This window comes from Rana temporaria, chromosome 6 (genome assembly GCF_905171775.1).
Source record: "Rana temporaria chromosome 6, aRanTem1.1, whole genome shotgun sequence".
NCBI lineage: Eukaryota > Metazoa > Chordata > Amphibia > Anura > Ranidae > Rana > Rana temporaria.
The window spans coordinates 131678875-131704588 of record NC_053494.1 but is presented as its reverse complement, the minus strand read 5'-3'; the positions used below and the strand labels follow the sequence as shown (position 1 = coordinate 131704588).

At 44.4% G+C, this 25714-nt stretch overlaps 2 protein-coding genes across 2 annotated transcripts in view; both read left to right on the top strand.

Annotated features, from left to right (window-relative positions):
• The window catches only part of C6H3orf70 (chromosome 6 C3orf70 homolog), a 169389-nt gene that overhangs the window by 37229 nt on the left and 106446 nt on the right, over positions 1-25714 (top strand). The window contains exon 2 of the mRNA XM_040357385.1: positions 10268-10523. Coding sequence (XP_040213319.1) covers positions 10340-10523 — 184 coding nt within the window. The 5' untranslated portion in view covers positions 10268-10339. The remainder of the gene's footprint in view (positions 1-10267; positions 10524-25714) is intronic.
• On the top strand, positions 4054-7218 carry LOC120943829. Its single transcript, XM_040357384.1, has 2 exons — positions 4054-6928; positions 7098-7218. The coding sequence occupies exon 1, from the start codon at positions 4070-4072 to the stop codon at positions 6923-6925; it is 2856 nt and encodes a 951-aa protein (XP_040213318.1). The 5' UTR covers positions 4054-4069; the 3' UTR covers positions 6926-6928; positions 7098-7218.

The following is a 25714-nucleotide window of genomic DNA, read 5'->3' as shown; positions in this document are numbered from 1 at the left end:
TTTCCTGACCTGCTGGGCTGCGTGCTCGGATAAAATATCTGATAAGCACCTTGAGAATTCATTGAGAATTGCTACTCCATCCATCCAACCAGATATTAATGTGTTAGTTTATCAAAAACTATCAAAGATCGCACCAGTTTTATGTTGCCTTCTTTTACTTTTATATTTGAAAATATTAAAAAAACAAACGTTTTATTACTATATTATCAGTGATCGTAAACTTTTGATCTGCCCGACTTTTTCTACTGATCAGCTATCCTTATTGTTAGTGTAATTTAGGTGTGGCCCAAGAATATTCCTCTTCCTCCAATGTGACTCAAGAAGGTCAAAAGGATGGACATCCCTGCTGTAGGAAAATATACTGGCAGGCTAAGACCGGCCAGCCATAGACAGTTCATATGTCGGCTGGTTCAGCAGGAACCAGCCAGATTCAAACCGTATGGGCAGGCTTAATGTACCAAGTTGATTATCCTGGGTACAACCAGCCTGCTGTATACCCTTGTGATTATCGCTAGCGGCTGCTACAGCCGCTAGCAATAATCACTGTCTTCTCTGAGTGGAGATGGTTCCCCCCCCCCCCCCCCCCTCCACCGGAGCAAACAATTGCTCAGCAGGGGGATTCCCCTGTCAGCACTGTCTATGTTGATGGGGGAATGGTGCAAAGTTCTTTCCTGCAACCCGTGATTGCAGGAAAGAAATTTGCGCAGTCTATGGCATGCTTTACTGTCTTCCACCCAAACTGCCCCAAGTGTATTTGAATGTCAGTTAATGTATGATGGTGTTGGGAAATCAGAATGTAAATAGTCTATTTATACATTCTTGCAATACATTTTTTTAGCGTTTTTTTTTTTGTTTTCTTTTTTCAAAGGATCAAAAACGTAAAAACTTTGGTGAGCCGCGTTTTTGAGCGTTTATCTGCATTTCTAGGCTTTTTTTTTTTTTTTTATATTCAAAGCATTTACAGCTGAAAAACGCCTCTCAGAACCCACTATTTTTTTTTTTTTTTTGCAACCAAAAATGGTTAACAGCCATAGGATAACACAAGTTTATTGACTGTAGAAAAAAAACATCTGAACATCTGAAGCCAAAAACAGCAGCTGTAAAAAAGATTCAAAAATATTTCACCCATGATTTACACATTTTTTTTTTCCAAGTCAATCCAAATAAATTGTGTTAAAAATATGTGTGTAAAAATGTATAAATAGACCCCCGTCTTCTGGGGTCTTTGTTTTCTGCAAAGCGCAGAGAAATTAGCTGGTGCTGTATAAATAGATATACTGGAAATGGACCCTTGTGTTTGGTCTCAGCTGCCACGAAGAGCCATTATCCAAAGGCCAGCTGTGTCCATGATCCAGCAAATGCCTGTAACCTTCACAGTCACACAACACAGAAGAGGGAACAATCCCTGAGGCTGCATCTGCATTTCTGTAATGTGATGTGTCTCTTGGGAGTAGATCCGAACAGCTGATTACATAGAAGTTACTATCTAGTAGGAAAGTTGTCTGAAGTTGTTTATACTACAATTTGAAGGCAACACTTCTACTTCAGGAAAGCACAATTTTATAGCAAGAAGATGATTTTTGGTGGCATTTCATCAAATTATTTGTATTTTTTTGCCAATAGAAAAAATGCAAAGCTTGCTCAAGTCCCCCCCTATTTACCAGCTCTGTATATATGTGAGCTTTAAAGCTATTGTTCAAATTTTGCCCCAAATGTAATACTCCAGTTTACTAGTACAAAGTGTTAAAAAAAGTTTGCCTCTTCAGTAATACCACATTGGTAAGCATCCATTCTGGTAAGGGTTTGCATGTGTAAAGAAGAACTCCCCTATTAGTAAACACACACAAAAAAGACCAGCCAAAACACTAAGGCTGCTTTCACACTGGGGCACGGGCGGCAGTAAAGCGCTGATATTTACCCTTTCGTCTTCCAGGACAGCCATGAGATATAGCTCCTCCCTCCGGGACAGGAAACACATTAACCCCAATTATAAAAGGCGGTCCTCCAGGCCTCTTCCTCAGTTTTTTGTGTTTCCTGCCGGATGGGAAGGAGCACATTAGGAACGTTTTTTGTATAAAGGGCTGAACCTACCTTTTTTTCTTCCCAACAGCACACCTCTGGCCCTAGGGGTAGAGAGTGTAGCTGTACTCGCCTCCGCCAGGACTCGGCGAGAGTTGGACCCCGGGTGACGGAGGAGCTCGGTCCCCCAAGCTGCAGCATCCCCTGGCAGCGGTAAGGCGAGAGACGCCAGCAGACCGCGTGCGGTGGAAGGATCTTCCGGATTCGCCAGCGGGAGGCGGGGCTCCTGCGTTCCAAAGAGGGGAAGTGTCGTATTCCCCGGCGGAAGCGCGTCATCAGGGGGCGCCCGGAAACGTCGTTCCGGTTTCAAAAAAGGGCGCGGAGGTGCGGTGAGGGAACCCGGCGCTGGTGTGTGTGTTCGGAGCGCTGAACGAGGACACCAAGAACCATGGAGGCAGCAGTGGCTCATTTGGATCCAGGTTCAACAGGCTCCGGTGCCTCTCAGGTAAGCTTGGTGACAGCACATGGCTTACGCTGGGGGGCGGGGGTCTTACTAGACCCAAATACCCCCCCTTGGTGGTGAACCTAATGGTGGAGGGTTGGCACTTTTCTAGGAACCTTCACAGTGGTGAATAGGGTTTTGGCCAGGTTATAATGAGGTCTATTTTTGTCTGCTTTCTTTAAACAGGTTAAGGTCCATGACAAATCTCAGAACCAGCCTCCTAGAAAGAAATGTGCCGTGTGTGGGACTAAGCTAAGTTCTAATTGGGAAAAGCCGTTATGTCCCGAGTGTGTCAATAGTTTGGTTAAAGATAATGCAGTAACCACTTGTCACCAGATTTTGTCATCTGTGAAGGATGAGATTTCATCTACCTTTCAGTCCTTTAAAGGTCTGATTGACAAGATGCAGGGTCCTCCCTCGTCCCTACCTAGAACCTCTAGTGCTTCTTCTGTTCCTCAGGTTCAGGAGGAAGAAGAATGTAGGGAGAGGACTCCTAGATCAGTTGCTTCCTCCCAGGCAGGTTCAGCATCTGATTCAGAAGGGGAAGAGGATTCCTCCAGGGTGTCTAGATACAAGTTATCATTGGACGATGTTGGGGATCTTCTAAATGCTATTTATGAGACGTTAGAGATCCCAGAAGAACAGGTTCAGCTCTCAAAGCATGACCTTATGTATCAAGGAAATGCTAATAGAACCAGGGTTTTTCCGGTTCATAAATCTTTAATTGATACGATTCTGCGTGAATGGGAACAACCTGAGAAAAGACCTTTCTTTTCTGGTAGCCTTAAAAGGAGATTCCCGTTTGAAGCGGATGTATCACATCCCTGGAACAAAGTTCCTAAGCTGGATGCCCCTTTAGCCAAAGTATCAAGAAAGACTGATCTGGCCTTTGACGATCTGGGTTCCCTTAGGGATCCAATGGACAAGAGGGGAGATTTGTTGTTAAAGAGAGCGTGGGATGCCTCCTCTATAGGTTTAAAGCCAGCCCTCGCAGCTACTTGTGTAGCTAGAAATTTGGAGTGTTGGCTCGCTCAGCTACAAGCACACATTTTAGCTGGTACCTCCAGACAGGAGCTTCTAAAATCCTTTCCGCTCTTAATTAAAGCAGTAGGATTCCTAGCAGATGCCTCAGAGGAATCAGTGAGGTTAGCGGCCAGGTCAGCAGCTCTGGTTAATGCAGCCAGAAGATCTGTATGGCTAAAGACTTGGGCTGGCGATGCCGCCTCAAAATTAAAATTATGCGGATTACCGTTTTCAGGAGACCACTTGTTCGGGGCCGGCCTCCAGGAGGCATTGGAGCGAACTCAAGACAGAAAAAAGGCCTTTCCTGAAAAGAAGAAGAAGACAGAAGGAAAGGGTTTTTTTCGAGGCTTCAAGGGATCAGGCTTTTGGCAGAACCAAAAGAAAGAGGGTCAGCCCAAAAAGCATTGGACAGGTCAGAAGGGTCGTGGAAGAGGAGGAATCTTGTTCAATCCTCCTCAATCCACCCCAAAGGCCCAGTGACGCCTGGGTCCCGGTGGGGGGAAGGTTGGGGCAGTTCCTCCCACAATGGACCAAGGCAACCTCAAGCCCGTTCATATTAGATCTGATAAAGTTCGGGTACAAACTGGAGTTAACGTCACTGCCTCACCTAAACTTTATGGTTACTCAGCCGCCCAGGGACAGGGCAAAGGCAGAAGCCTTGTTCCTGTCTCTGGGAGAGTTAGTGGATCAAAGAGTCCTAATTCAGGTCCCCCAGGAGGAGCAGGGACAAGGGGTATACTCCCATGTCTTTATAGTAAAAAAAACATCGGGAAAATTCAGGATGATCCTGAACCTCCGACCTCTGAACAAATTTGTGAAGTACAAAAGGTTCAGGATGGAGTCGATCTTTACGGTAACAAGATGTCTGTTCCCAGGGTGTTACATGGCAACCCTGGATCTCAGGGACGCTTACCTGCATATTCCCATACACCCAGATTACCAAAGATTTCTCAGGGTGGCTGTAAGGGTGGATGCAAGGATTCAACATTTCCAGTTCCAAGCTCTCCCCTTTGGGCTATCCTCATCTCCGAGAATCTTTACGAAGGTTCTAGCAGAGGCCCTTGCCCCTCTAAGAGACAAAGCGATCACTGTGATCCCATATCTGGACGATCTGCTGTTCGTTGCAGGATCAGTTCAACAGCTAGAGAAAGATCTGCAGATAGCACAGGATTTTCTCTCCTCACTCGGATGGATTATCAACCGAGACAAATCACAGTTGATCCCATCCCAGGAGGTCGTGTACCTAGGGTACAGGATCTCTTCGGTAGAGAAAAAGATTTATCTCCCCGAAGAGAAGATTGCCAAAGTGAATCAAGCAGTAGCCCTGTTACAGTCCAATCAGCCGACTTCGGTCAGGGAAGTGATGAGGGTGCTGGGATTCATGACATCATGTTTTCCAGCAGTTCCTTGGGCAAGGTTTCACCAACGTCCTTTACAGGAACTTATGCTTCGTCTCTGGAGTGGTCAAAGCCAGGACTTAGAAGTACCGATCCTAATCTCAGACAGAGTAAAAAAGACACTGTGGTGGTGGCGAACACACCACAATCTGAGCAAAGGTCTAGATTGGACCTTCCCTGTGGAAAGAATAGTAACTACAGACGCCAGTGCCTGGGGGTGGGGAGCCCACTTGGAAGAGGAAGTAGCTCAGGGAGCTTGGTCTCCCTCAGAAGCAGGCCGCTCTTCAAACCAAAGGGAGCTCTTGGCGATCCTAAGGACGATCGAGTCATTTCAGAGAAGCATAGTAGGAAGGCACCTGCAAGTTCGCACAGACAACGCAGCGGCTGTCGCGTACTTGAACAAGCAGGGAGGGACAAGAAGTCCTGCTCTTCAGGAGATATCCAGCAGGATCCTCTCCTGGGCAGAAGCCAACTTGTCTTCGCTAACAGCTGTCCACCTAAAGGGCACTCAGAATTTTCTGGCAGATTACTTAAGTCGCCAGCCATTAAGGCAGGACGAGTGGTCCCTGAACGAGGAGGTGTTCTCTCAGATAATACAGAGATGGGGTCTTCCAGAGGTAGATCTGTTTGCTTCCGAACAGAACAGGAAAGTAACACAGTTCTTTTCAATTCACCCAAGAGACCAGGCCTTAAGGATAGATGCCTTTTCCGGTCCTTGGAGGTTCAACATCTGCTACGCTTTCCCTCCAGTGAGGATGATTGCAGCAGTACTTCAAAAATTCCGGACGGAAGAAACAGATCTAATTTTAATCACGCCTTTTTGGCCAAAGAGACCCTGGTTTGCAATTTTGAAGAAACTGAGTGTTCTCCCCCCATTTCACCTTCCAGTCCGGAAGGATTTGATTTCACAGGGTCCAATTCTGCACCCACAGGTAGACAGACTAAACCTAACTGCGTGGTTTCTGAGGAACAGTTATTAAGAGCGCAGGGTTTCTCTGAAAGGGTCATAAAGACCTTGTTGCAGTGCAGGAAACCAGTAACAAGGGCAATTTATGCAAAATACTGGAAGAGATTTTGCTCATGGTTAAAAGAACAGGGTTTGGACCAACCTGGGATTCCAGCTATCTTAGACTTCTTGCAAGCTGGCGTGGAATTAGGGCTCTCCCCTAGCACCTTAAAAGTACAGGTGGCAGCTCTTAGTATCTTTCTACAGGATTCCCTACAGCAGAACCCATTTGTTAAAAGTTTTTTCAAAGCATTGTCAAGATCAAAGCCAGCAAGAGTAACAGCCTGTCCTTCTTGGGATCTTTCTTTGGTGCTTAAGGCACTGTCAGAGAGTCCATTCGAACCTCTGGAGGAATCCGTCCTTAAATGGGTTACACTTAAGACAGTACTTTTGGTAGCAGTCACTTCAGCCAGACGGGTGAGTGAGCTTCAGGCTCTTTCCATTAAGGAACCATTTTTGTTGATTTTTGAGGATAGAATTATTTTGAAAACAGATCCCAGTTTTCTCCCAAAGGTAGTATCCAAATTTCACAGGACACAGGACATTGTCCTACCTTCTTTTTGTTCCACCTCAAGCTCTGAGGTAGCATCCCCAAATTCACTAGATGTCAGGAGATGCCTCTTAATTTATTTAGAAGCTTCCAAGATTTTTAGGAAGTCTGATTCTCTTTTTGTGAATTTTTCGGGAAGTAAAAAAGGACAAAAAGCGTCTAAATCTTCCATTGCTAGATGGATCAGGATGGCAATAGGAAAGGCTTATGAGTTACAGGGCAAACAGGCCCCGTTTGTTAAGGCACACTCAACTAGAGCTGTTTCGAGTTCATGGGCAGAGAGGGCCGGAGCTTCTCCAGAAGAGATTTGCAAGGCGGCAACGTGGTCAAGTTATACTACTTTCGCCAAGCACTATCGCCTGGATTTGATGTCTGAGAAGGATCAGGCATTTGGCAGAAGGGTCCTCCAAGCAGTAGCCCCACCCTGATAAGTAAGTTTCTTGCCAATCATCTCATGGCTGTCCTGGAAGACGAAAGGGTAAAACCGGAGTTAGGCTTACCGGTAACTCTTTTTCCAGGAGTCTTCCAGGACAGCCTGGCTTCCCACCCGGTGTTTATATTATTAACTGGAAGTGGATGTATGTACTGACGGTGTGTTAGTAATTTTATGTCTTTCAGAGCCTTCAGGAATTCTTGGTAATACTGAGGAAGAGGCCTGGAGGACCGCCTTTTATAATTGGGGTTAATGTGTTTCCTGTCCCGGAGGGAGGAGCTATATCTCATGGCTGTCCTGGAAGACTCCTGGAAAAAGAGTTACCGGTAAGCCTAACTCCGGTTTTCTAGCGGCACTTTACCATCATTTTTGCAGAGGTATTCGGCCGCTTTTAACCACCCGCAAAGCCAAAAAATGTAACCTGTATTCTGGCAAGGGGGAGGTGTTAGAACAGTGATTGCATCATATCCTATTCTCTCTCTCTCTCTCTCTCTCTCTCTCTCTCTCTCTCTCTCTCTCTCTCAACTGTAATCGGCCTACATTTCCCATGAATCCTTGGGATTGGAGTGAATGGGGAGGGTACATGTAAATGTGAACTTGCCTACTTCATCCTAAATCACATGCCTCATTCTGCAGCCAGCAAGCCATACATAACACACAGTATGATAGGTTACAGCCTTATAAATACAAACCAGTGCAATGTGTCGGTGTCCACCAGAACCAAATGTCAGGCACCACCAGTGCCGCATGTCAGGGACCACCATGTCGGGCCCCACCAGTGCCTCCTGCATGTCAGGGACCACCATGTTGGGGACCACCCATGTCACATGTCGGGGACCACCCAAACCGCATGTTAGGGACCACCCGTGCCGAATGTGCCCACTGTTCCTATACCGGCATTAGGTGGAACATCAGCGGCCAGTGTTCTCGCATACAATACCTGACACAGTAATTTCTGATAATAATCCCCGCTCTGCACGGAAAAAACAGGTGGGGGGGGGGGTGGAGGTGCAGTGACTGGCAGGTGCCGAGGAGCAGATGGGAGAAGGAGTACACCTCCTCCATGGGCGGCATAGACCGGGGGCAGCGAGAAAACCATTTTATATTTTATTATAAAATTTTGCAAACAGGTAATTTTTGTCCTTCATTGATGTACACTGCTGATGGGCGGCACTGGTGGACACTGATTGTGGCATTTTTTTTCACTGCTGGGCACTGGCAGGTTGTACTGGTGGGCACAGATGAGGTGCCTGTGTCCCTTCCTCTTCAGGACTGTTCTCCACAAGAGCCGGTGAAAAAAACGATTACCGAGCTCTTGTTTACACCACTTACTCGAATCTGTGATCACCCGAGTTTCAGTGACTCGGGGAGCATGCAAAGGGGAGGACTTCTATTGACAGCCTCCCAGCAAAGCGGGTCCGCACTGTAGCCATCATTTGGCTATAGTGCGGATCTGAATGGGTTAATTTGGTGGTACATGAACATGAATATCTTCAGATTTTTGTTTTTTTACGAAAAACTGACCCGAAATAGTAAAGAAAATCATAATTTTTTATATTTAGCTGCACATTTCTTGCTACTATCATAACCACCAAAAATAACCTAAAATAAATCCCCCTGTTACGGACGATCGCAGCGATACCACATATGTGTATGTTAGTTGTTGCTTGTACCCGTAGTACAGCCCAAAAACAGTGTGCATTTTTCTTTTTTTATCCTACCTAAAACTGGTACTAATTTTAAAAATGTTTTTTTAAATCCTGCCCAAAATTTACTGACCATGATCTTTGACTCTGACCCAAACACTAACCCTGCCACTGAACTAGACCAATCCTTAATCGAGGAATTCTTTCTTAATTTTTTAATTTTTGAACACAGTTGTTTGTTGCAGGGAGAAAGAATGTATCTCTTCCTCCATTCAGAGTGAAAGAAAACACAGGGGCGAGCTGCACAGTGATCGATCACGTGATAGCCAATCAGAGGGTTTCACAGCGATCGGGTCCCGATCATTAGTACGGGACCCAGGGCTCCCAGCACAAAGTCAGATACGCATATATCCGGCCCCACAGAAAAAAAGCCCAGTTCACCGAGGCCGCATATATGCGTACTGTCGGCAAGAAGGGGATAAGATCTGCCAGAATTAATTATAGCAAACCTAATGCTCCAGTCATCTCCCTAAAATTACATGGAATGGGAAAGCTAGGTAGGTCTTTTAAGCATGTAAAAAGGTAAGCAACAATTATTTTATTTATTTTTTTATCAAGTTAGGGCCCTTTCACATGTACGGATCCCGTGAGGATCCATACATGTCTCATCCGCTTGCTCAGCGGGGATCGCTCCGTTGATCCTTCGCTGAGCCGGCAGATGACAGGGCGGTCCCTGCACGCTGTGCAGGGACCGCCCTATCAGAACTCCGCTCTCCCCTATGGGGGTATCGGGTGAACACAGACCGTCTGTCCGTGTTCACCCGATCCGCTGTGCAGACGGATGGAAAAATAGGATTTTCCTTCGTCTGCAAAATCGGAGCATAGCGGACACCAATGAGATCGGGTGTCAGCGGATGTTCATCCGTTGACACCCGCTATCCCATTGGGATCAATGTATGTCCCTTTTTAATCCGTAAACGGATGGATGAAATATGGACATATGGTCCACTGGCGTGAAAGGGGCCTTATGCTATGCCTTATGCTATGTGAATGGGAACAAAGAACAAATATAAAGTAGGTATTTTTCCAATTTGGAAGCAAAAGTGCTGATATTTCCAGCCCTTGTGAAAGTTGGGTAGCATCTATGGAAATGCTACACAAAGATGCTTCAATGAATGGTCCAGCAGAAACACCCTTTAATTACACACAAGAGCTAGCTAAATCTTTAACAACTGTGTGTGTGTGTGTATATATATAAATATATATTTATACATTTAGTAGCTATACTATGAATGCTTGTGCCTAAAATACCATTGACTAGAAGCCATTAATTCATTGTCTGTGTGCAAGTCACATCACTTACAAATCAAAGACTCGACTCCTTACTCGGTTCAGTATCACAATGCTGACTTGCACCTTCTTTCCTAATAATAAGATTCTAAAGCAGGAAAGTGTCTTCAAAAAGGCATCTAGTAGTCTCTGCTCGAGTATTGCCGGAGGGGGTGTTTGTAGTTTAACTCCTTTTTAACAGCCAGAATAAAAATGTGTCAACGGCAGCCATCTATTGGGTGTGGGTTTAATATCTAATGTTAATTCATCTGTAATTGATATCTTGTGAATCTGTAACATACAATGGTGTGATTTTTCACATTGTTTTTGCCACATTTTACTAAAGCAGCTTTATAATTCAGTTCCAGGAACCGTCACTTCATCCTGAAAGCGGCACATCTCTCCTTGCCTGCAGATCAGGCTTTCAGGCAGAGATGACAGCCACAGCTACCCAAAAGTGCCTGAAGAATGATAAGGTGGATGAAGCCCAAGCTCTGGCCAGGAGCTGTGCCGGAAGACCAGATTTCAAGCCTTGTGACGGACTATCCATCTGTGCCACCCACAGTCACGGCAAGTGCTTCAGACTCCATTGGTGCTGTCACTTGGGCTGGTGCCACTGTAAGTCAATATTACTATATTTCTTAAATTCATAATTCGAAAATGTGACATTTAACTTAGACTGTGTGTGTGTGTGTGTGTGTGTGTGTGTGTATATATATATATATATATATATATATGTGTATATATATATATATATATATATATATGTATATATATATATATATATATATGTATATATATATATATATATGATGTGGATTATACAATTCATAGTATTGTGCTTTTTATAATTTAACACGGTTTGGTTGCTCTACTGTATATGCAGTTAGTAATAGGATTAAGTAAGGATGACTGACTGTATTCAGAGAATACTATTTAGTGCAAATTATATTTATGTTAATATTATCGTTATCTATAACGTGATATTAAATTGCCACTATTAAAGCTTAACTAAACCCCAGGCACACCGAACTTTCCGCAGCCCACTCGGCCAACTTTTGCAGCTTTTTAAGCACATAATGGACATGGGTACACATCGCTTTTTGTGTGACCATACTGCTGGTCCTCCTTTCCAGAGTCATTGCGAATCAAAGCAGTGGGGGATTTTGCTTGTGAGTATTGGTGGCTCTCGATGGATTTGAACTTGCACGCTGTCTACTGGGCTGGTTTGTAGTTTTCAGATGGAGTTTGCTGCCTGCATAGGATCACAACACCATTACTGCTTTAAAACCTAGTGAGGGTGCATTGTCATCCTATGACAGCATGTGCCTATAGATGTACTGTATGGCTTAACATATACTGTATTTTTAATTATTGACTATGGGTTTATATAAACTTTTTAATGTACAATGTATATCAGTACGCACACAATGTCAAAATAACCGCTTTTAAGCCAGCCATGCATGGATTGAAATTTGACTGATTCAGCAGGGATCGGCTGAATTTCAATCCATGTACGGCAAGCTGGTTGCACAGAATCTACCGTTTGACTTCTATACAATCAGTCTATCAGATTTTCTCTGTTTGATCAGCACCACTGGCTATAGGCAGCAATGCTAGTCAATTTGTTCTAGCGGTGGGGAAGTCTTCCCACTTTTAGAATAAAATAACTCAGGGGGAACATTCCCCTATCCATATTGAGTGTGTGGATGGGGGAATCTGCTGGTTCAATGAAAACAAAAGACTCATCTATGGCCTGTCTTAGAGTTTGACACATCCATCAAACTGTCAACTACTATTATGCCGCATACACATCGGAATTTCCAACAACAAATTTTTGATGGGAGCTTGTTGTCAGAAATTCCGACCGTGTAGGCTCCATCGGACATTTGATGTCAGAATTTCCGACAACAAAAAGTTGAGAGCTGGTTCTCAAATTTTCCCAACTACAAGTTTTGTTGTCGGATATTACAATCGTGTATACACAATTTCGATGCACAAAATTCCATGCATGCTCACAATCAAGCAGAAGAGCCGCACTGCCTATTGAACTTCATTTTTCTCGACTCGTCGCACGTCTTGTACGTCACTGCGTTCTTGACGTTCGGAATTTCGGACAACATTTGTGTGACAGTGTGTGTTCAAGACAAGTTTGAGCCAACATCCGTCAGAAAAAAATCCACGGTTTTGTTGTCAGAATGTCTGATTGTCTGTACGCGGCATTAGAGTAAAGCTGGCCATACCCCAGTCGAAGTTGGTTAGAGTGTTTGTTTGGAAATTCAGAAAAATGGTCTGTCCGTTTTTTGAGCTTGCCACCATTCAGTGAACTAATTTCATATGAAAGCCCTTAAAGACCTGCTACTTAAATGGAATTTCAGCTGCATTAAACCGATTACTTTGTGCCTAAGACATTCGTATAACAATATGTAATGCTACCTCTAGTGTACTGCCAGTTTAACTGTGCCAATCTCCTCAAATCCTAACTTTGACTTTTGGATGATCTTTTCCCAGATAGTGGGTGAAGTTTTTTAAGGTGACTTTCCAAGCCTACATGAGAGCCTAACTGTACCTGGGAATACACCCTGTATTGGGCTATGTCTGTTAGGCCGGGTACTCACGACCAAACATGTATGGTGAAAGCGGTCCGTCGGACCGTTTTCACCATACATGTCTGCCAGAGGGCTTCTGTACGATGGTTGTACACACCATCGTACAGAAGTCCGCGCGTAAACAATACGCGGGGCGTGTCCGCGGTGTCGCCGCGTCGATGACGCGGCGACGTGGGCGGCCCGCCTTTAAAATGCTTCCACGCATGCGTCGAAGTCATTCGACGCATGCGAGGGACGGCGGGCGCCTGGACATGTACGGTAGGTCTGTACTGACGACCGTACATGTCCGAGCGGGTAGAATTCCAGCGGACTGTTTTAAAACAAGTCCAGGAATATTTGTCTGCTGGGAAAAGGCCCGGCGGGCAAATGTTTGCTGGAATTCGGCCCGCTCGCGCCCACACACGACCAAACATGTCTGCTGAAACTGGCCTGCGGACCAGTTTCAGCAGACATGTTTGGTCGTGAGTATGGGGCCTTAGTCTAATGCTGTGTATTTGCACACATGATTTTAACCCTTACTTTTATTTTTCCCCATAAAAGTTAATATTTGCACTCGTCACACAAGCTGACATTTTTTGCTTCTGTGTGGGTACTTGATCCCATCCTAAAGGGAAGCCCTGTGCATCTCGGTTCTCAAACAATCAGTACAGGCGATATTCAGATTGGGTTAAAATGGGTCTTGTAGGGCCACCCTTAAGTATAATTGTTGCGTATAGAGCAAAATGACTACCATTAGACGTATTGCCATGAAACATACTATATTGCTGGTAGTTATAGTTATGACTAGCTACCGTATGCTTGTTTGTAATAACTGGTTTTAACAAAAGAGAATAAAGAGAGTCGGTTCTTATATTCACAGTTGAAACCCAAAGATCAGCCACAACTTTCAACTATTATCTGATGTTTAGGATTCTGCTTCCACAGTAACTCAGTTTGTGCTGCTTTAGGGGTTAATGACTTCTTGTTTCACAGATGTCTGAGTTGTAGGGAATCCAAGTGAACTAAAGCACCCCACAGCTCAAGTTCAGGAGCCACCATGAGTGCAAAAATGAAAAAGGCAACACAATATATTTTCCTGCCTCTGCTGATAATGTCACTGAAAATAATATGCTGTGTAACAAAAAATAGTTCTTACAGTGTGTAGGCTGTCTCATCTAATTGTAAAGGTTATCCGCACCCAAAGAAGTGCATGGTAGTTCTGGAAACAAAACAACATTGTTCGATATGTAGCCCAAAACAATGAAACTTTTATTGCTTGAATCCCCCCACCCCCCAAATCTATGTCAGATCAACATGTGAATAGACTGGTGGAAGACAGACAGAATCAGCTTGTCAGGCTCCAGTAGACTTTAAAAAATGGTGGACACCGGAGAAACGGAATCACTGTTGCATGACTGAATAAGATGAATAAAAGGTGGCTTCAGCTCCTGTTCTCCACCTGTAAAGAACTTCTCAGATGCGTTTCGCCCTTTTTGGGGCCTAATTGTAGAGAAAATATCATATATGCAGCAAGGACTGCTGGTGATCATATAGCATGATAAGCAATAAATGAACAAAATCCATATTAAATTGAAATTTAAGTATTTGTTTCCAGAGTTTAGCTTTTGTGTGCTACATAAGATATATTCCTGGATCCTTGTCAAATATGATTTTCAGTATATTATTATACTTACTACAAATGGTTATCATTGAGGTAATTGGATCAAACTTTAAAGGGGTGGTTCCCCCTAAAACACATTGCTAACAATAGATTCGTAAGACCCGTTACACTGCGGGTAGGCTGGCTTTTTTTTTTTTTTTTAAGTACATACCGAGATCTCCCCGTTCTCGTCCCTTGTCGGTGGGCGTTCCTAGTTGATTGACGTTCCTCGGACGGGCGCGTACGTGACGTCACGACTTTCCGAAAGAAGCCGAACGTCCCCCGCCAGCTCTAACACCACTGTCTTCGGTCTCTGCTCTGCCCCCGAGGGGGCGGGAGTGGTCGACTCTGCCTCTCATCGGCTCGCTGAGAGGCTTACCCCGGGTGCCGGTCTAGTTGTGCGGGTGGGCAATGATCACATGTCTATGCACATTGTTGTCAAAATACACACGTCTAATGTCGCGTACACACGATCGGTCAAACCGATGAGAACGGTCTGATGGACCATTTTCATCGGACCAAACTGATCGTGTGTAGGCCCCATCGGTTAATTATCCATAGGTTAAAAAAAAAAACAATCTTGTTTTAAATTTAACCAATGGATACCTAACCGATAGAAAAAAACGATCGTTTGAAGGCACGTCCATCAGTTAAAAATCCACGCATTCTCAGAATCAAGTCGATGCATGCTTGGAAGCATTGAACTTCGTTGTGTTTTACGTCACCGCGTTCTGACACGATCGTTTTTTTTAACTGATGGTGTGTAGGCACGACTGACCATCAGTCAACTTTTATCGGTTAACCGATGAAAACAGTCCATCAGACCGCTTTCATCGGAAGCACTGATCGTGTGTACAGGGCTTAAGTGTGTTTGGAGCTTATTTCTAAGCACTTCGGGAAGCAAGACATACCTTGCTGTGGCTGAATTCACACCTAGATGTTCAGCTGCATCTAGGTGCTTTCAGCTTAGCTGGTTTTACATAAACAAGAATTTTGTGAATCTCAGGATCGTTTTAGTCTGGTGTTCTGTAGCTAAATACATGTAAACGTACATGTAGATGCAGGAGGAATGGATCTGGGAAGTATAAAGTTTGTTTATAATGATTTCTCCTGCATAAACCAGAACGCCCATGTGTAAAAGGCCTTAAATCTCATCTAAACCTCAACAGACATCCTCTGTTCAACCTCCATTAGGCAGCATTTTTTTTTCCCCACAAGATAAGCCAATTGCCAGCCTTCATCTAAAGTCTGTAGGCTGCTTTAGTGTTCTGTAAATGATAGTGACTTTTAGAAATCTTTTGCGGCATAGAAGTATTACCATATGTAAACCACTGATACTGACTTCCTGTTAATGAGAACATATTTTGATGTTGGTATAAAAAAAAATGTTTTTTATTGAAAATCTTTGCTACGTGGAAAACTGAAAATGAGTGATAAAAGTTTCGTATCTTGGCAAAAATGACTATATAAACCCCTGAGAAGGACTAGAGTTGGACACACGCCACCTGATTCAAATTTTTAATTGCTGTGATCAAGCAAACTTTGGGTCATGTGGGACTTCCTTGGAGCTTAATAACAGGTGCTCCCAACTGTTGGCAGCACTCATTATCGCGTTTATACATGAGGCTGATTTTGTGAAAGTGAACTTTTTCCAAGGGTATTCAAAGTGAACAGGAATTTGCTTTTCACATTATTGTATACCTAATTGTGTGAATATTCTCAACTCTTTTGGTACATCAGCCACAATATTTCACCATGCATGCAAATTAAGAGGCTTGTATACCAATTTCAGCTAACATTATTGAGCTAGGGATGGTTGGAAAGGGGGAGGGGTATGCCTGTATATCAAGAATGATGTGCAAGTGTACTTGATGGATGACTTTACTAATGGAGCTAGGGAGGAGGTGGAATCCTTGTGGGTGGAGCTCCAAAGGGAGGAAAATATTAGGAAAGTAATAGTGAGCATATGCTACAGGCCTCCTAACCTGAGAGAGGAGGGGGAGGCAGGCCTATCACAGATTGGAATGGCGGCAAGGCTGGGAAACATTCTTTTATAATGGGGTATATTATCCAGATGTAGACTGCGCATTTGTCTAAGGCTTGCCATTTCCTAAATGCCTTGCAGGTTAATTTCATGGGTCAGTTTGTGAATGCACCAACAAGAGATAATGCAGTACTAGACCTACTGATTACAAACAATACAGACCTGATCGCGGATGGGGAAACGGCGACCACAGGTCAGTTTGTTTCAGTTTAAATCACAGAAATAAGCACAAGGTCAATAGAAGTATAATGAATAGGAAAGTTGGCCTTTTTTAAAAACTGCGCTTTTTGCTTGATGTTGGTAAATAGGATGAAATACTAAGAACAAAGAACACAATGGAAAATAGGAGTGCTTTCAGAGCATATTAAATAAAAGTATTGGCCAGTGCATTCCAACGGGAAATACATTTAAAATAGCTAAAATTAATCCTGGGTGGCTAAACTCTAACATAAAAATGCATATGAAAGCAAATAAAAAAAGGCCTTTAAAGAATTCAAGGCTAAGGGGCCATTGTCAGTATTCCAACAATACAAAGAATGCAATAAGAGATGTAAGAGCGCAATCAGGGCAGCTAAAATAGACCATGAAAGGCACATAGTGCAGGAGAGTAAAGAAAACTACAACAAATTCTTTAAATACATAAACAGTAAGCAAGTGAGGCCAGAACATATTGGCCCCATAAAGGATGATGAAGGGACTTTGGTTACAAAGACATCAGAAATAGACTTGAAAAACTTGACTGGAATGGTGCTAGCTGATTAGAGAAATGCCAACGTGGTACCAATATTTAAAAAAGGGACAAAATATATCCCTTGAAACTACAGACCAGTAATCGGCATGGATTCATGAAGAATCATTCTTGCCAGACCAATCTATTAATATTCTATGAAGAAGTGATGCCATCTAGATAAGGGCAAGTGAAGGCGACGCCAATCTATGTGCAGTATCGGATTATAAGATATAAGCATCTAGATAAAGGAAGGCCTGTAGATGTGGTGTATCTGGATTTTACAAAGGCATTTGATATAGTTCCCCACAAATGTTTACTTTACAAACTGCAGTCTGTCGGAATGGACCAAAGGGTAAGTACCTGGTTTGAAAACTGGCTACATGGGTGGGTCCAAAGGATGGTGATAAATAGCGAGCACTCTGAATGGTTCATTGTAGGTGGGGTCCCCCGAGGATCTGTCCTTGGACCTATTTTGTTTAATTAATTGATAAACAATAAAGACGATGGGATTAACAGCTCAATCACAATGTTTGCGAATGATACAATGTTAAGCAGGGCAGTAACTTCACAGCAGGATGTGGAAACCTTAGAAGAAGACCTAAAAAAAATAATGGGTTAGGCAACTACATGGCAAATGAGTTTTTCTCAAATCGCCTTTCAGGACAACCTTGGAGAGAGAGCGCAGCTCCGCCTCTTCTGTAGGAAACACCCACAGGCTTTAAATCCCTCCTCTTCCACCATGGCTTCAGTTATTGTGTTTCCTCCGCCATGGTGGAAGCATCAGGTTGGAGCCAGGGAGCTGCGTTCTCTCCAAGGCTGGAGACAGGCTTTTCCCTCATTATTTTGCCTTTTTTGTAAGGTGTAACTGAACCATCCCAGCTCCTCCACTGTACCTTTAAGGGGGGATGCTCCGGAGTCCTCTGGTCTCGCCTGCTCACGGGAGCTTTAGGATCCATAGGGGACGCTGCGTCTGGTGCCCGGAGTCTGCAGGTTTTGACCCCGGTGGTCGGGCAGGTACCGTTTTCTTTAACAAGAAACATGCCCTGCATGTCGGTTCCGGGTCCCGGTCTGGCGGGTGACGTCACGCCGGCGACGCGGCGTTTCCTGTGGAGGCGTGGCGCTCGTGGCTCCTGGCGCCTGGAACGCAGGGACTAGGGGGCGGGTTCTCTGACCGGCGCTTCCGTTTCCGGCTCCTATTGATGACGCGGAGCCCGGGAAACTCAAAAGCCCAGCGTTTTCCTCTACAGCTGTCTCTCTGCAATGGAGGAAAGAGTCACAGCGATGGCGGATGCAGGCGCCGTCAGCACCGGTCAGGCCCAGGTAAGAGGGGTACAATGGTGCCTTTATTCTTATCCTTATGGGCTTACTATTGTGTTTTGTTGTTTTCCTCCTCATGGGAGCCTGCTCTGCTCTGATGGAAGCTTATGCTGGGCCATCTAGCAGAAACACTGGTGGTTGCTATGTTTTATCTTTTTCTTAAAGGGGACATTTTTCACTCTGGTGGTGGTATTAGCACGGTGGTGGTTTCCCTTGCTTAGCCAATAGGGCTTTGATTTAAATCAGTTTAATTTCTCGTTTCAGGAGAAAACTGCTAGTAAATCTAAACCAGCAAATCCACCAAGCCAAAGGAAATGTCCTTCCTGTAAAAACCCTTTGAGAGACTCTTGGCAGAAAGCAATGTGTAGATCATGTATTAAAGATCTAGTTGAAGAGGAATCTTCTCAACAAATTAAAGAATTATTTTCATCTGTCAAGGAACTCTCGGACTCACTTAGTTCAGTGAAATCCATGCTAGTGCAAAGTGCGGTCCATACTGAGCCCCAGCAACCACCAGCAAGCCCAAGAGCTTCCACCTCCAGGCCGGTAGTGGTGGACTCTGGGGATGAGGGGACAAGTACTCTTCCCTCACTTGTAGACTCTGAGGAAGAGGAAGAAGAGGATGCAGGCAGAACCTCTAAATATAAATTTTCCCTGGAGGATGTGGATGAACTTTTAGGTGCAATCTACACTACCCTTGACATTCAGGAGGAAAGAGTACAACTATCAGTCCATGATAAAATGTACCAGGGTATGGATGACTCCAAACATAGAGTTTTTCCTGTCCATAAAGTGTTATCTGACACAGTTAAGAAAGAATGGAAAGACCCGGAAAAAGGTCCCTTCCTTCCTAAATCTCTTAAGAGAAGATTTCCCTTTGAAAACAAAGAAACTGAGGTTTGGAATAAGAAACCCAGAGTGGATGCTGCCTTTTCACAGGTTTCTAGAAGGACAGATCTGGCCTTTGAAGACATGGGGGTCTTGAAAGATGCGATGGACAAAAGAGCAGATGCTCTCCTTAAAAAAGCTTGGGACTCCGCATCCGCCAGCCTTAAACCAGCCATGGCTTCCACGGTGGTAGCAAGAAACCTGGAATGCTGGGTAGAGAAACTGAAGGGCCACATTGAAGCAGGCACCCATAGGAAAGACCTTTTAGACTCCTTTCCTCTAATCCTTAATGCAATTAAATACATGGCTGATGCATCAGCCGAATCAATTAAAATGGCAGCCAGATCCTCAGCACTTGTCAATTCAGCTAGGCGTGCAGTCTGGCTAAAAACGTGGTCAGGGGATACAGCCTCAAAGATTAAACTTTGTGGCATCCCTTTTTCAGGGGATTTTCTTTTTGGGCCAGACCTGGAAACAGTCTTAGATAGAACGGCCGATAAAAAGAAGGCTTTCCCAGCCAAGAAGAAACAGACGTTTAAAAAGAATTTTCGTGCTGTTCAACAACCCTACAAAAATAGAGAAGATGTCAACAAAAAACGTTGGATTCCTCAAAAGGGTAGGGGAAGAGGTGGGGTTCTCTTCAGATCTCCTCCAGATCAAAACCCTAAAGACAAATGACGTAACTACTCCAGTAGGGGGAAGACTGTCATCCTTTCTCCCTCAGTGGAGTCAAATATCCACAAGTCCTTTCGTGAAGAACATCATTTCACAAGGTTACAAACTGGAATTCTCGGAATGTCCGCCAAGCAGGTTTTACATTACAGCCCTTCCAAGAGACCAAGAAAAGGCTTCGGCCATGATGAACCTTTTACAGGATCTGATTCAACAAGAAGTCATTGTCCAGGTCCCGAAACAGCAGGAGGGTCGGGGGTTTTATTCCCATATATTTCTTGTAAAAAAACCTTCAGGCAAATACCGGTTGATTCTGAATCTAAAGATCCTGAACAGATCAATACGGTACAAACACTTCCGTATGGACACAATTTACTCCATCACAAAGCTGTTGTCTCCAGGTTGCTTCATGGCATCCCTGGACCTAAGGGATGCCTATTTACATGTGCCAATAGCACCAGCCTCCCAAAAGTTCCTTCGCCTAGCCATCAATCTGGGAACATCAGTATGGCATCTCCAATTCAGGGCCCTACCATTTGGCCTGTCATCTTCCCCCAGAGTTTTCACAAAAATTATGGCGGAAGCCCTGGAGCCTCTAAAACTGAGGGGGATCTCGGTCGTGCCATACCTGGACGACCTATTATTCTTCGCAGATTCCAGGGATCAGCTTGTGACGAACCTCCAAACGTCACAGACTCATCTCAAAAATCTAGGTTGGATTTTGAACTTAGAAAAATCGCATCTAGATCCCTCTCGGGAGATGAGGTTTCTGGGCTACACCCTAAACTCAGTAGTGCAAAAAGTGTTCCTGCCTCAGGAAAAGATAGACAAAATCTTTTCAGCAGTGGGTCAGATCCAGACGAACCTTTCAGTACCAGTCAGAACAGTTATGTCAGTTCTGGGCCTTCTTACAGCTACAATTCCGGCAGTCCAGTGGGCAAGACTGCATTCCAGACCACTTCAGAAAAACATCTTGCAGGTCTGGTCACACCAGGTGCCGTTCGAGAAGCGTTTCAGACTTTCTACGAAAGTGAAACGAGCACTATGGTGGTGGAGGGACCCCTCCAATCTAACGAAGGGTCTCCCATGGTTTTTTCCTCTGGACAAGCGTCTAACAACCGACGCAAGCTCCTGGGGTTGGGGAGCCCACCTGGAGGGTCAAACCGCTCAAGGCAAGTGGTCAAAAATAGAGGCAAGAAAATCGTCAAATTGGCGAGAATTGAAAGCCATTCATTTGGGTCTGATAGCTTTTCAACAGGAGGTCAAAGGACATCATGTACAGATTCTGTCAGACAATACGACAGCAGTGATCTATGTGTTAAAGCAAGGGGGAACCAGGAGCCAAGGGCTCATGGACTTAGCCAATCAACTTCTGTCATGGGCGGAAATAAATGTGGCCTCCCTATCGGCAGTCCACCTGAAGGGATCACAAAATCTCCTAGCAGATCTGCTAAGCAGAAAAAGAGTGGTGGAAGCAGAATGGAGTCTGAACCAGGAGGTGTTCGATATAATATCGGAGGAATGGGGACATCCCCAAGTGGACCTATTTTCAAGTCAACAAAATGCGAAGGTCCAGGAATTCTTTTCAATTCACAGAATGGATCAGGCAGTGGGGATAGATGCCCTGGCACACCCATGGAATTACCGGCTGTGTTACGCCTTTCCCCCTTTTCCACTAATCCCTCTGGTCCTAAGGAAATTCAGGGAGGAGAACACCAACTTGCTCCTGATCGCTCCTTTTTGGCCAAAAAGGCCTTGGTTTGCAACACTTTTGAACCTGGCCTCAAAACCTCCCTGGAGATTACCATACAGGAAGGATCTATTGACACAGGGCTCTGTGTGCCATCCGGAAGCAAGCAGGCTACATCTAACTGCTTGGTTTCTGAAGAAGACCTTCTAAAATCTAAAGGACTTTCTGATAAAGTAGTTAAAACTCTACTATCAAGTAGAAAAGAGGTAACTAGGTCCATCTACCTCAAGGTATGGAAGAAATTTAACTCTTGGTGTTCTTCCAAAAGTTTTGAAATCAAGAGTACTATTTCAGTTCTGGAATTTCTCCATGAAGGAATGGAGAAAGGTCTAGCCGCCAGCACCCTGAAAACACAGGTAGCGGCTCTCTCAGTTTATCTTGAAAGATCTTTATCCAAAGAAACTTTAATTTCTAGATTTTTTAGGGCTCTGGCTCGAAATAGACCGATAGCCCTCAAAGTTTTCCCTTGTTGGGACTTATCTATTGTTTTGCAAGGTCTCACGGGAGCTCCGTTTGAACCTTTACAGAGTGCATCGTTAAAAAGTTTAGTTCTCAAAACAATTTTTTTAGTTGCCATTACATCAGCAAGGAGAATCAGTGAGCTCCAAGCTCTAGCAATTAAGGAACCCTTCCTTAGAGTTTTGCCAGACCGAGTGGTCCTTCAAACGGATCCAGCCTTCCTACCGAAAGTGGCCTCAACTTTCCATCGGTCGCAAGAAATAATTCTACCAACATTTTCCTCAGTTCCGGCTAATGCAGGAGAAGAAGCTTTCCATACACTGGATGTAAGGAGATGTCTGTTACAGTTCCTTTCCGTCACCAAGGAGTTCAGGAAATCAAACGCTCTTTTTGTGGTATTCTCTGGTTCCCGTAAAGGGGAAAAAGCTTCTAAGAGTACGCTCGGTAGATGGCTTAGACAAGCAATTTCTGAAGCCTATCAAGCAAAAGGAGAAGTTCCTCCTTCTGGGATCGCTGCTCATGCTACAAGGTCAACCGCAGTTTCCTGGGCCGAAAGGGCCGGTGCTACGCCTGATCAGATCTGTAAGGCTGCTACTTGGTCCAGTTTCTCAACTTTTATTCGGCACTACAGGTTGGACTTGCTGTCGGCCGCAGATCAAGCCTTCGGCAGGAAGGTACTGCAGGCAGTAGTCCCACCCTAGGGTAAGTTACTTGGTTATCCTCTCCAAGGTTGTCCTGAAAGGCGATTTGAGAAAGGCCTAGTTAGACTTACCGGTGACGGTATTTCTAAGAGCCTTTCAGGACAACCGCTATTTCCCTCCCTAAATGTGTATAAAAAAGTAAAGTATGTATCTATCATGGTGTTGTGGTTCTCTGTGCTTTGTTTTCCAGTGCCGGAGGCCACACAATAACTGAAGCCATGGTGGAAGAGGAGGGATTTAAAGCCTGTGGGTGTTTCCTACAGAAGAGGCGGAGCTGCGCTCTCTCTCCAAGGTTGTCCTGAAAGGCTCTTAGAAATACCGTCACCGGTAAGTCTAACTAGGCCTTTTTTTTTTTTTTTACAGAAAGAGCAAATGAGGTTTAATGTTGAAAAATGTAAATGCAGTTGGGTGCTAATATTATGAACGCAAGTTACTCGCTAGGAGGAGAACCTCTGGAGGAATATAGGATGGAAAAGGACCTGGGGATCCTAGTAGATGCCAGGCTCAGCAGTTGCATTCAATGCCAAGCTGCTGCAAGCAAAGCCAGCAGAATATTGGCATGCATTAAAAAGGGAATCCACTTCAGAGATAAAACAATAATTCTCCCACTCTACAAGACTATTGTCCAGCTTTATCTGGAGTATGCCATCCAGTTCTGGGCACCAGTCCTCCGGAAAGATGTGATGGAACTGAAAAGTGTGCAGAGAAGGGCAACAAAGCTAATAAAGGGACTACAGGATCTCAACTATGGTGAAAAACTGCAAGCATTTGAATGTATTCTCTCTGAAGAGAAGACGCTTCAGAGGCGATATGATAGTGATGTACAAATACTGTACTGGTGACCCTAGCATAGGGAAAATACGTTACAGTGAAAGGCAATTCAAAAAGACATGTGGCCATTAACTGAAAGAAGCGATTTAACCTTAACTACTTCACCCCCGGAAGGATTTGTCCTCTTCCTGACCAGGCCATTTTTTGCGATGCAACACTGCGTCGCTTAAACTGACAATTGCGCGGTCGTGTGATGTTGTACCCAAACAAAATATATGTACTCTTCCCCCCCCCCCCCCCACCAATAGAGTTTCTTTTGATGGTATTTGATCACCTCTGCGTTTTTTTATTTTTTGTGCTACAACTTCCGTACCGTGGGTGTTTTTCAGATTTGGTGTTTACAAGACTAAAACTTTTTTTTTTTTTGCTAGAAAATTACTTAAAACCCACAAACAGCAGCGGTCCTACAAGCGCACTTTATTTGGAAAAAATGCACTTTTTTGAATTAAAAAATAAGACCGCAATAAATTTGGACAATTTTTTTTATATATTGTGAAAGAAAATGTTACGCCGAGTAAAATGATACCCAACATGTCACGCTTACAAATTGCGCCCGCTTGTGGCATGGCGTCAAACTTTTACCCTTAAAAATCTCGATAGGCGACGTTTAAAAAATTCTATAGGTTGCATTTTTTGAGTTACAGAGGAGGTCTAGGGCTATAATTATTGCTCTCACTCTAACGATCGCGGCGATACCTCACTTGTGTGGTTTGAACACCGTTTTCATATGCAGGCGCTACTCACGCATGCGTTCGCTTCTGCGCACGAGCTCGTAGGGACGGGGTGCTTTAATTTTTTTTTTTCTTATTTATTACTTTTATTTTATTATTTTTTACATTGGAAAAAAACAAATACATAAATGATCACTTTTATTCCTATTACAAGGAATGTAAACATCCCTTGTAATAGAAAAAAAGCATGACGGTCCTCTTAAATATGAGATCTGGGGTAAAAAAAAACTCAGATCTCATATTTAGATGCAAAAAAAAAAAAAAAATTGAAACTGTCATTTTTATAAATGACAAAAAAAAAATGTTTCTTTAAGACGCTGGGCCGGGCTGACGTTTTGACGTTTTCCGCCCAGCAGAGCTATGGGGACGGGTGGGGGCGATTTTTTTTTCCCTTACTCGCATCCCCACACAGCAGCCGAGCGGACCAGATCGCCTCCGCCGCTACCGATGGCTCCGGTAAGCGGCGGAGGGCGCGGAAGAGCGGCGGGAGGGGGGGGCACACAGATCCCTATTCTCGCTTTGTCACGAGCGATCGCGTGACAGACGCTACAGCGTCTTAAAGAGCCGATACAACGCCTCGCGCAGCAGTGCCGACCTGCCGCAGTATCACTGCGGCGGCTGGTCGGGAAGTGGTTAAAGGAGAAGTCTAGCCAAAGCTGGGCTTCTCCGATGGATGACAGGAGTGCAGTTAGTTTTGCAATCCTGTGACCCGTTAACTGACTGAAGTCTGCTCTCTGCTGACGTCACAGGATTCAGTCCAGGCACCGCTTCATCCCGACAATGGAAGTCTGCATCAACCAGGTACTTGGACTGACCCCCGTCTTAGCCTCTAAGCGAGCCACTTTGAGCCTGAGCTGGCCTGCTCTGCCCCCTTCACCGCTCAGCACTCCAATGAGCAAAGCGCTGTGACTGACAGTCTACAGCTCTCTGCTCACGGCACTCTGTAAACCGAGCGATCGGCGGTGTTGGATCACTCAGCTTTCAGTGCAGAGGCGTCGGGGGACAGATGCAGCATCGGACCAATGTTGCATCCACCTAGGTAAGTATAAATAGGGAAAACTGTAGTTTTAAACTGCATTGCGGGTTCTTTACTGTTAGAGTGGTAAGGATGTGAAACTATTTTCCACAAGCAGTGGTATTAGCAGGGAGCATTGATAGTTTAAAAAAACGATTAGATGGGCACCTTAACGATCACGACATACAGGGATATACAATGTTGAACTGGATGGACTGGTGTCTTTTTGTTCAACCGTACAAACTATGTAACTATCTTACATTTTAAAATGCCTTTATTGTGCATACTATAATGAATGGTGCACATTGTATATTTAAAATTTTTCAATGCATATACATGGTGTAAGCAAACGCACCAACAAAGAGAATGTGAATATTTTGCACCCCAATACAAGAGGTAGCAAGAGGTATTTAAGAAAATGTT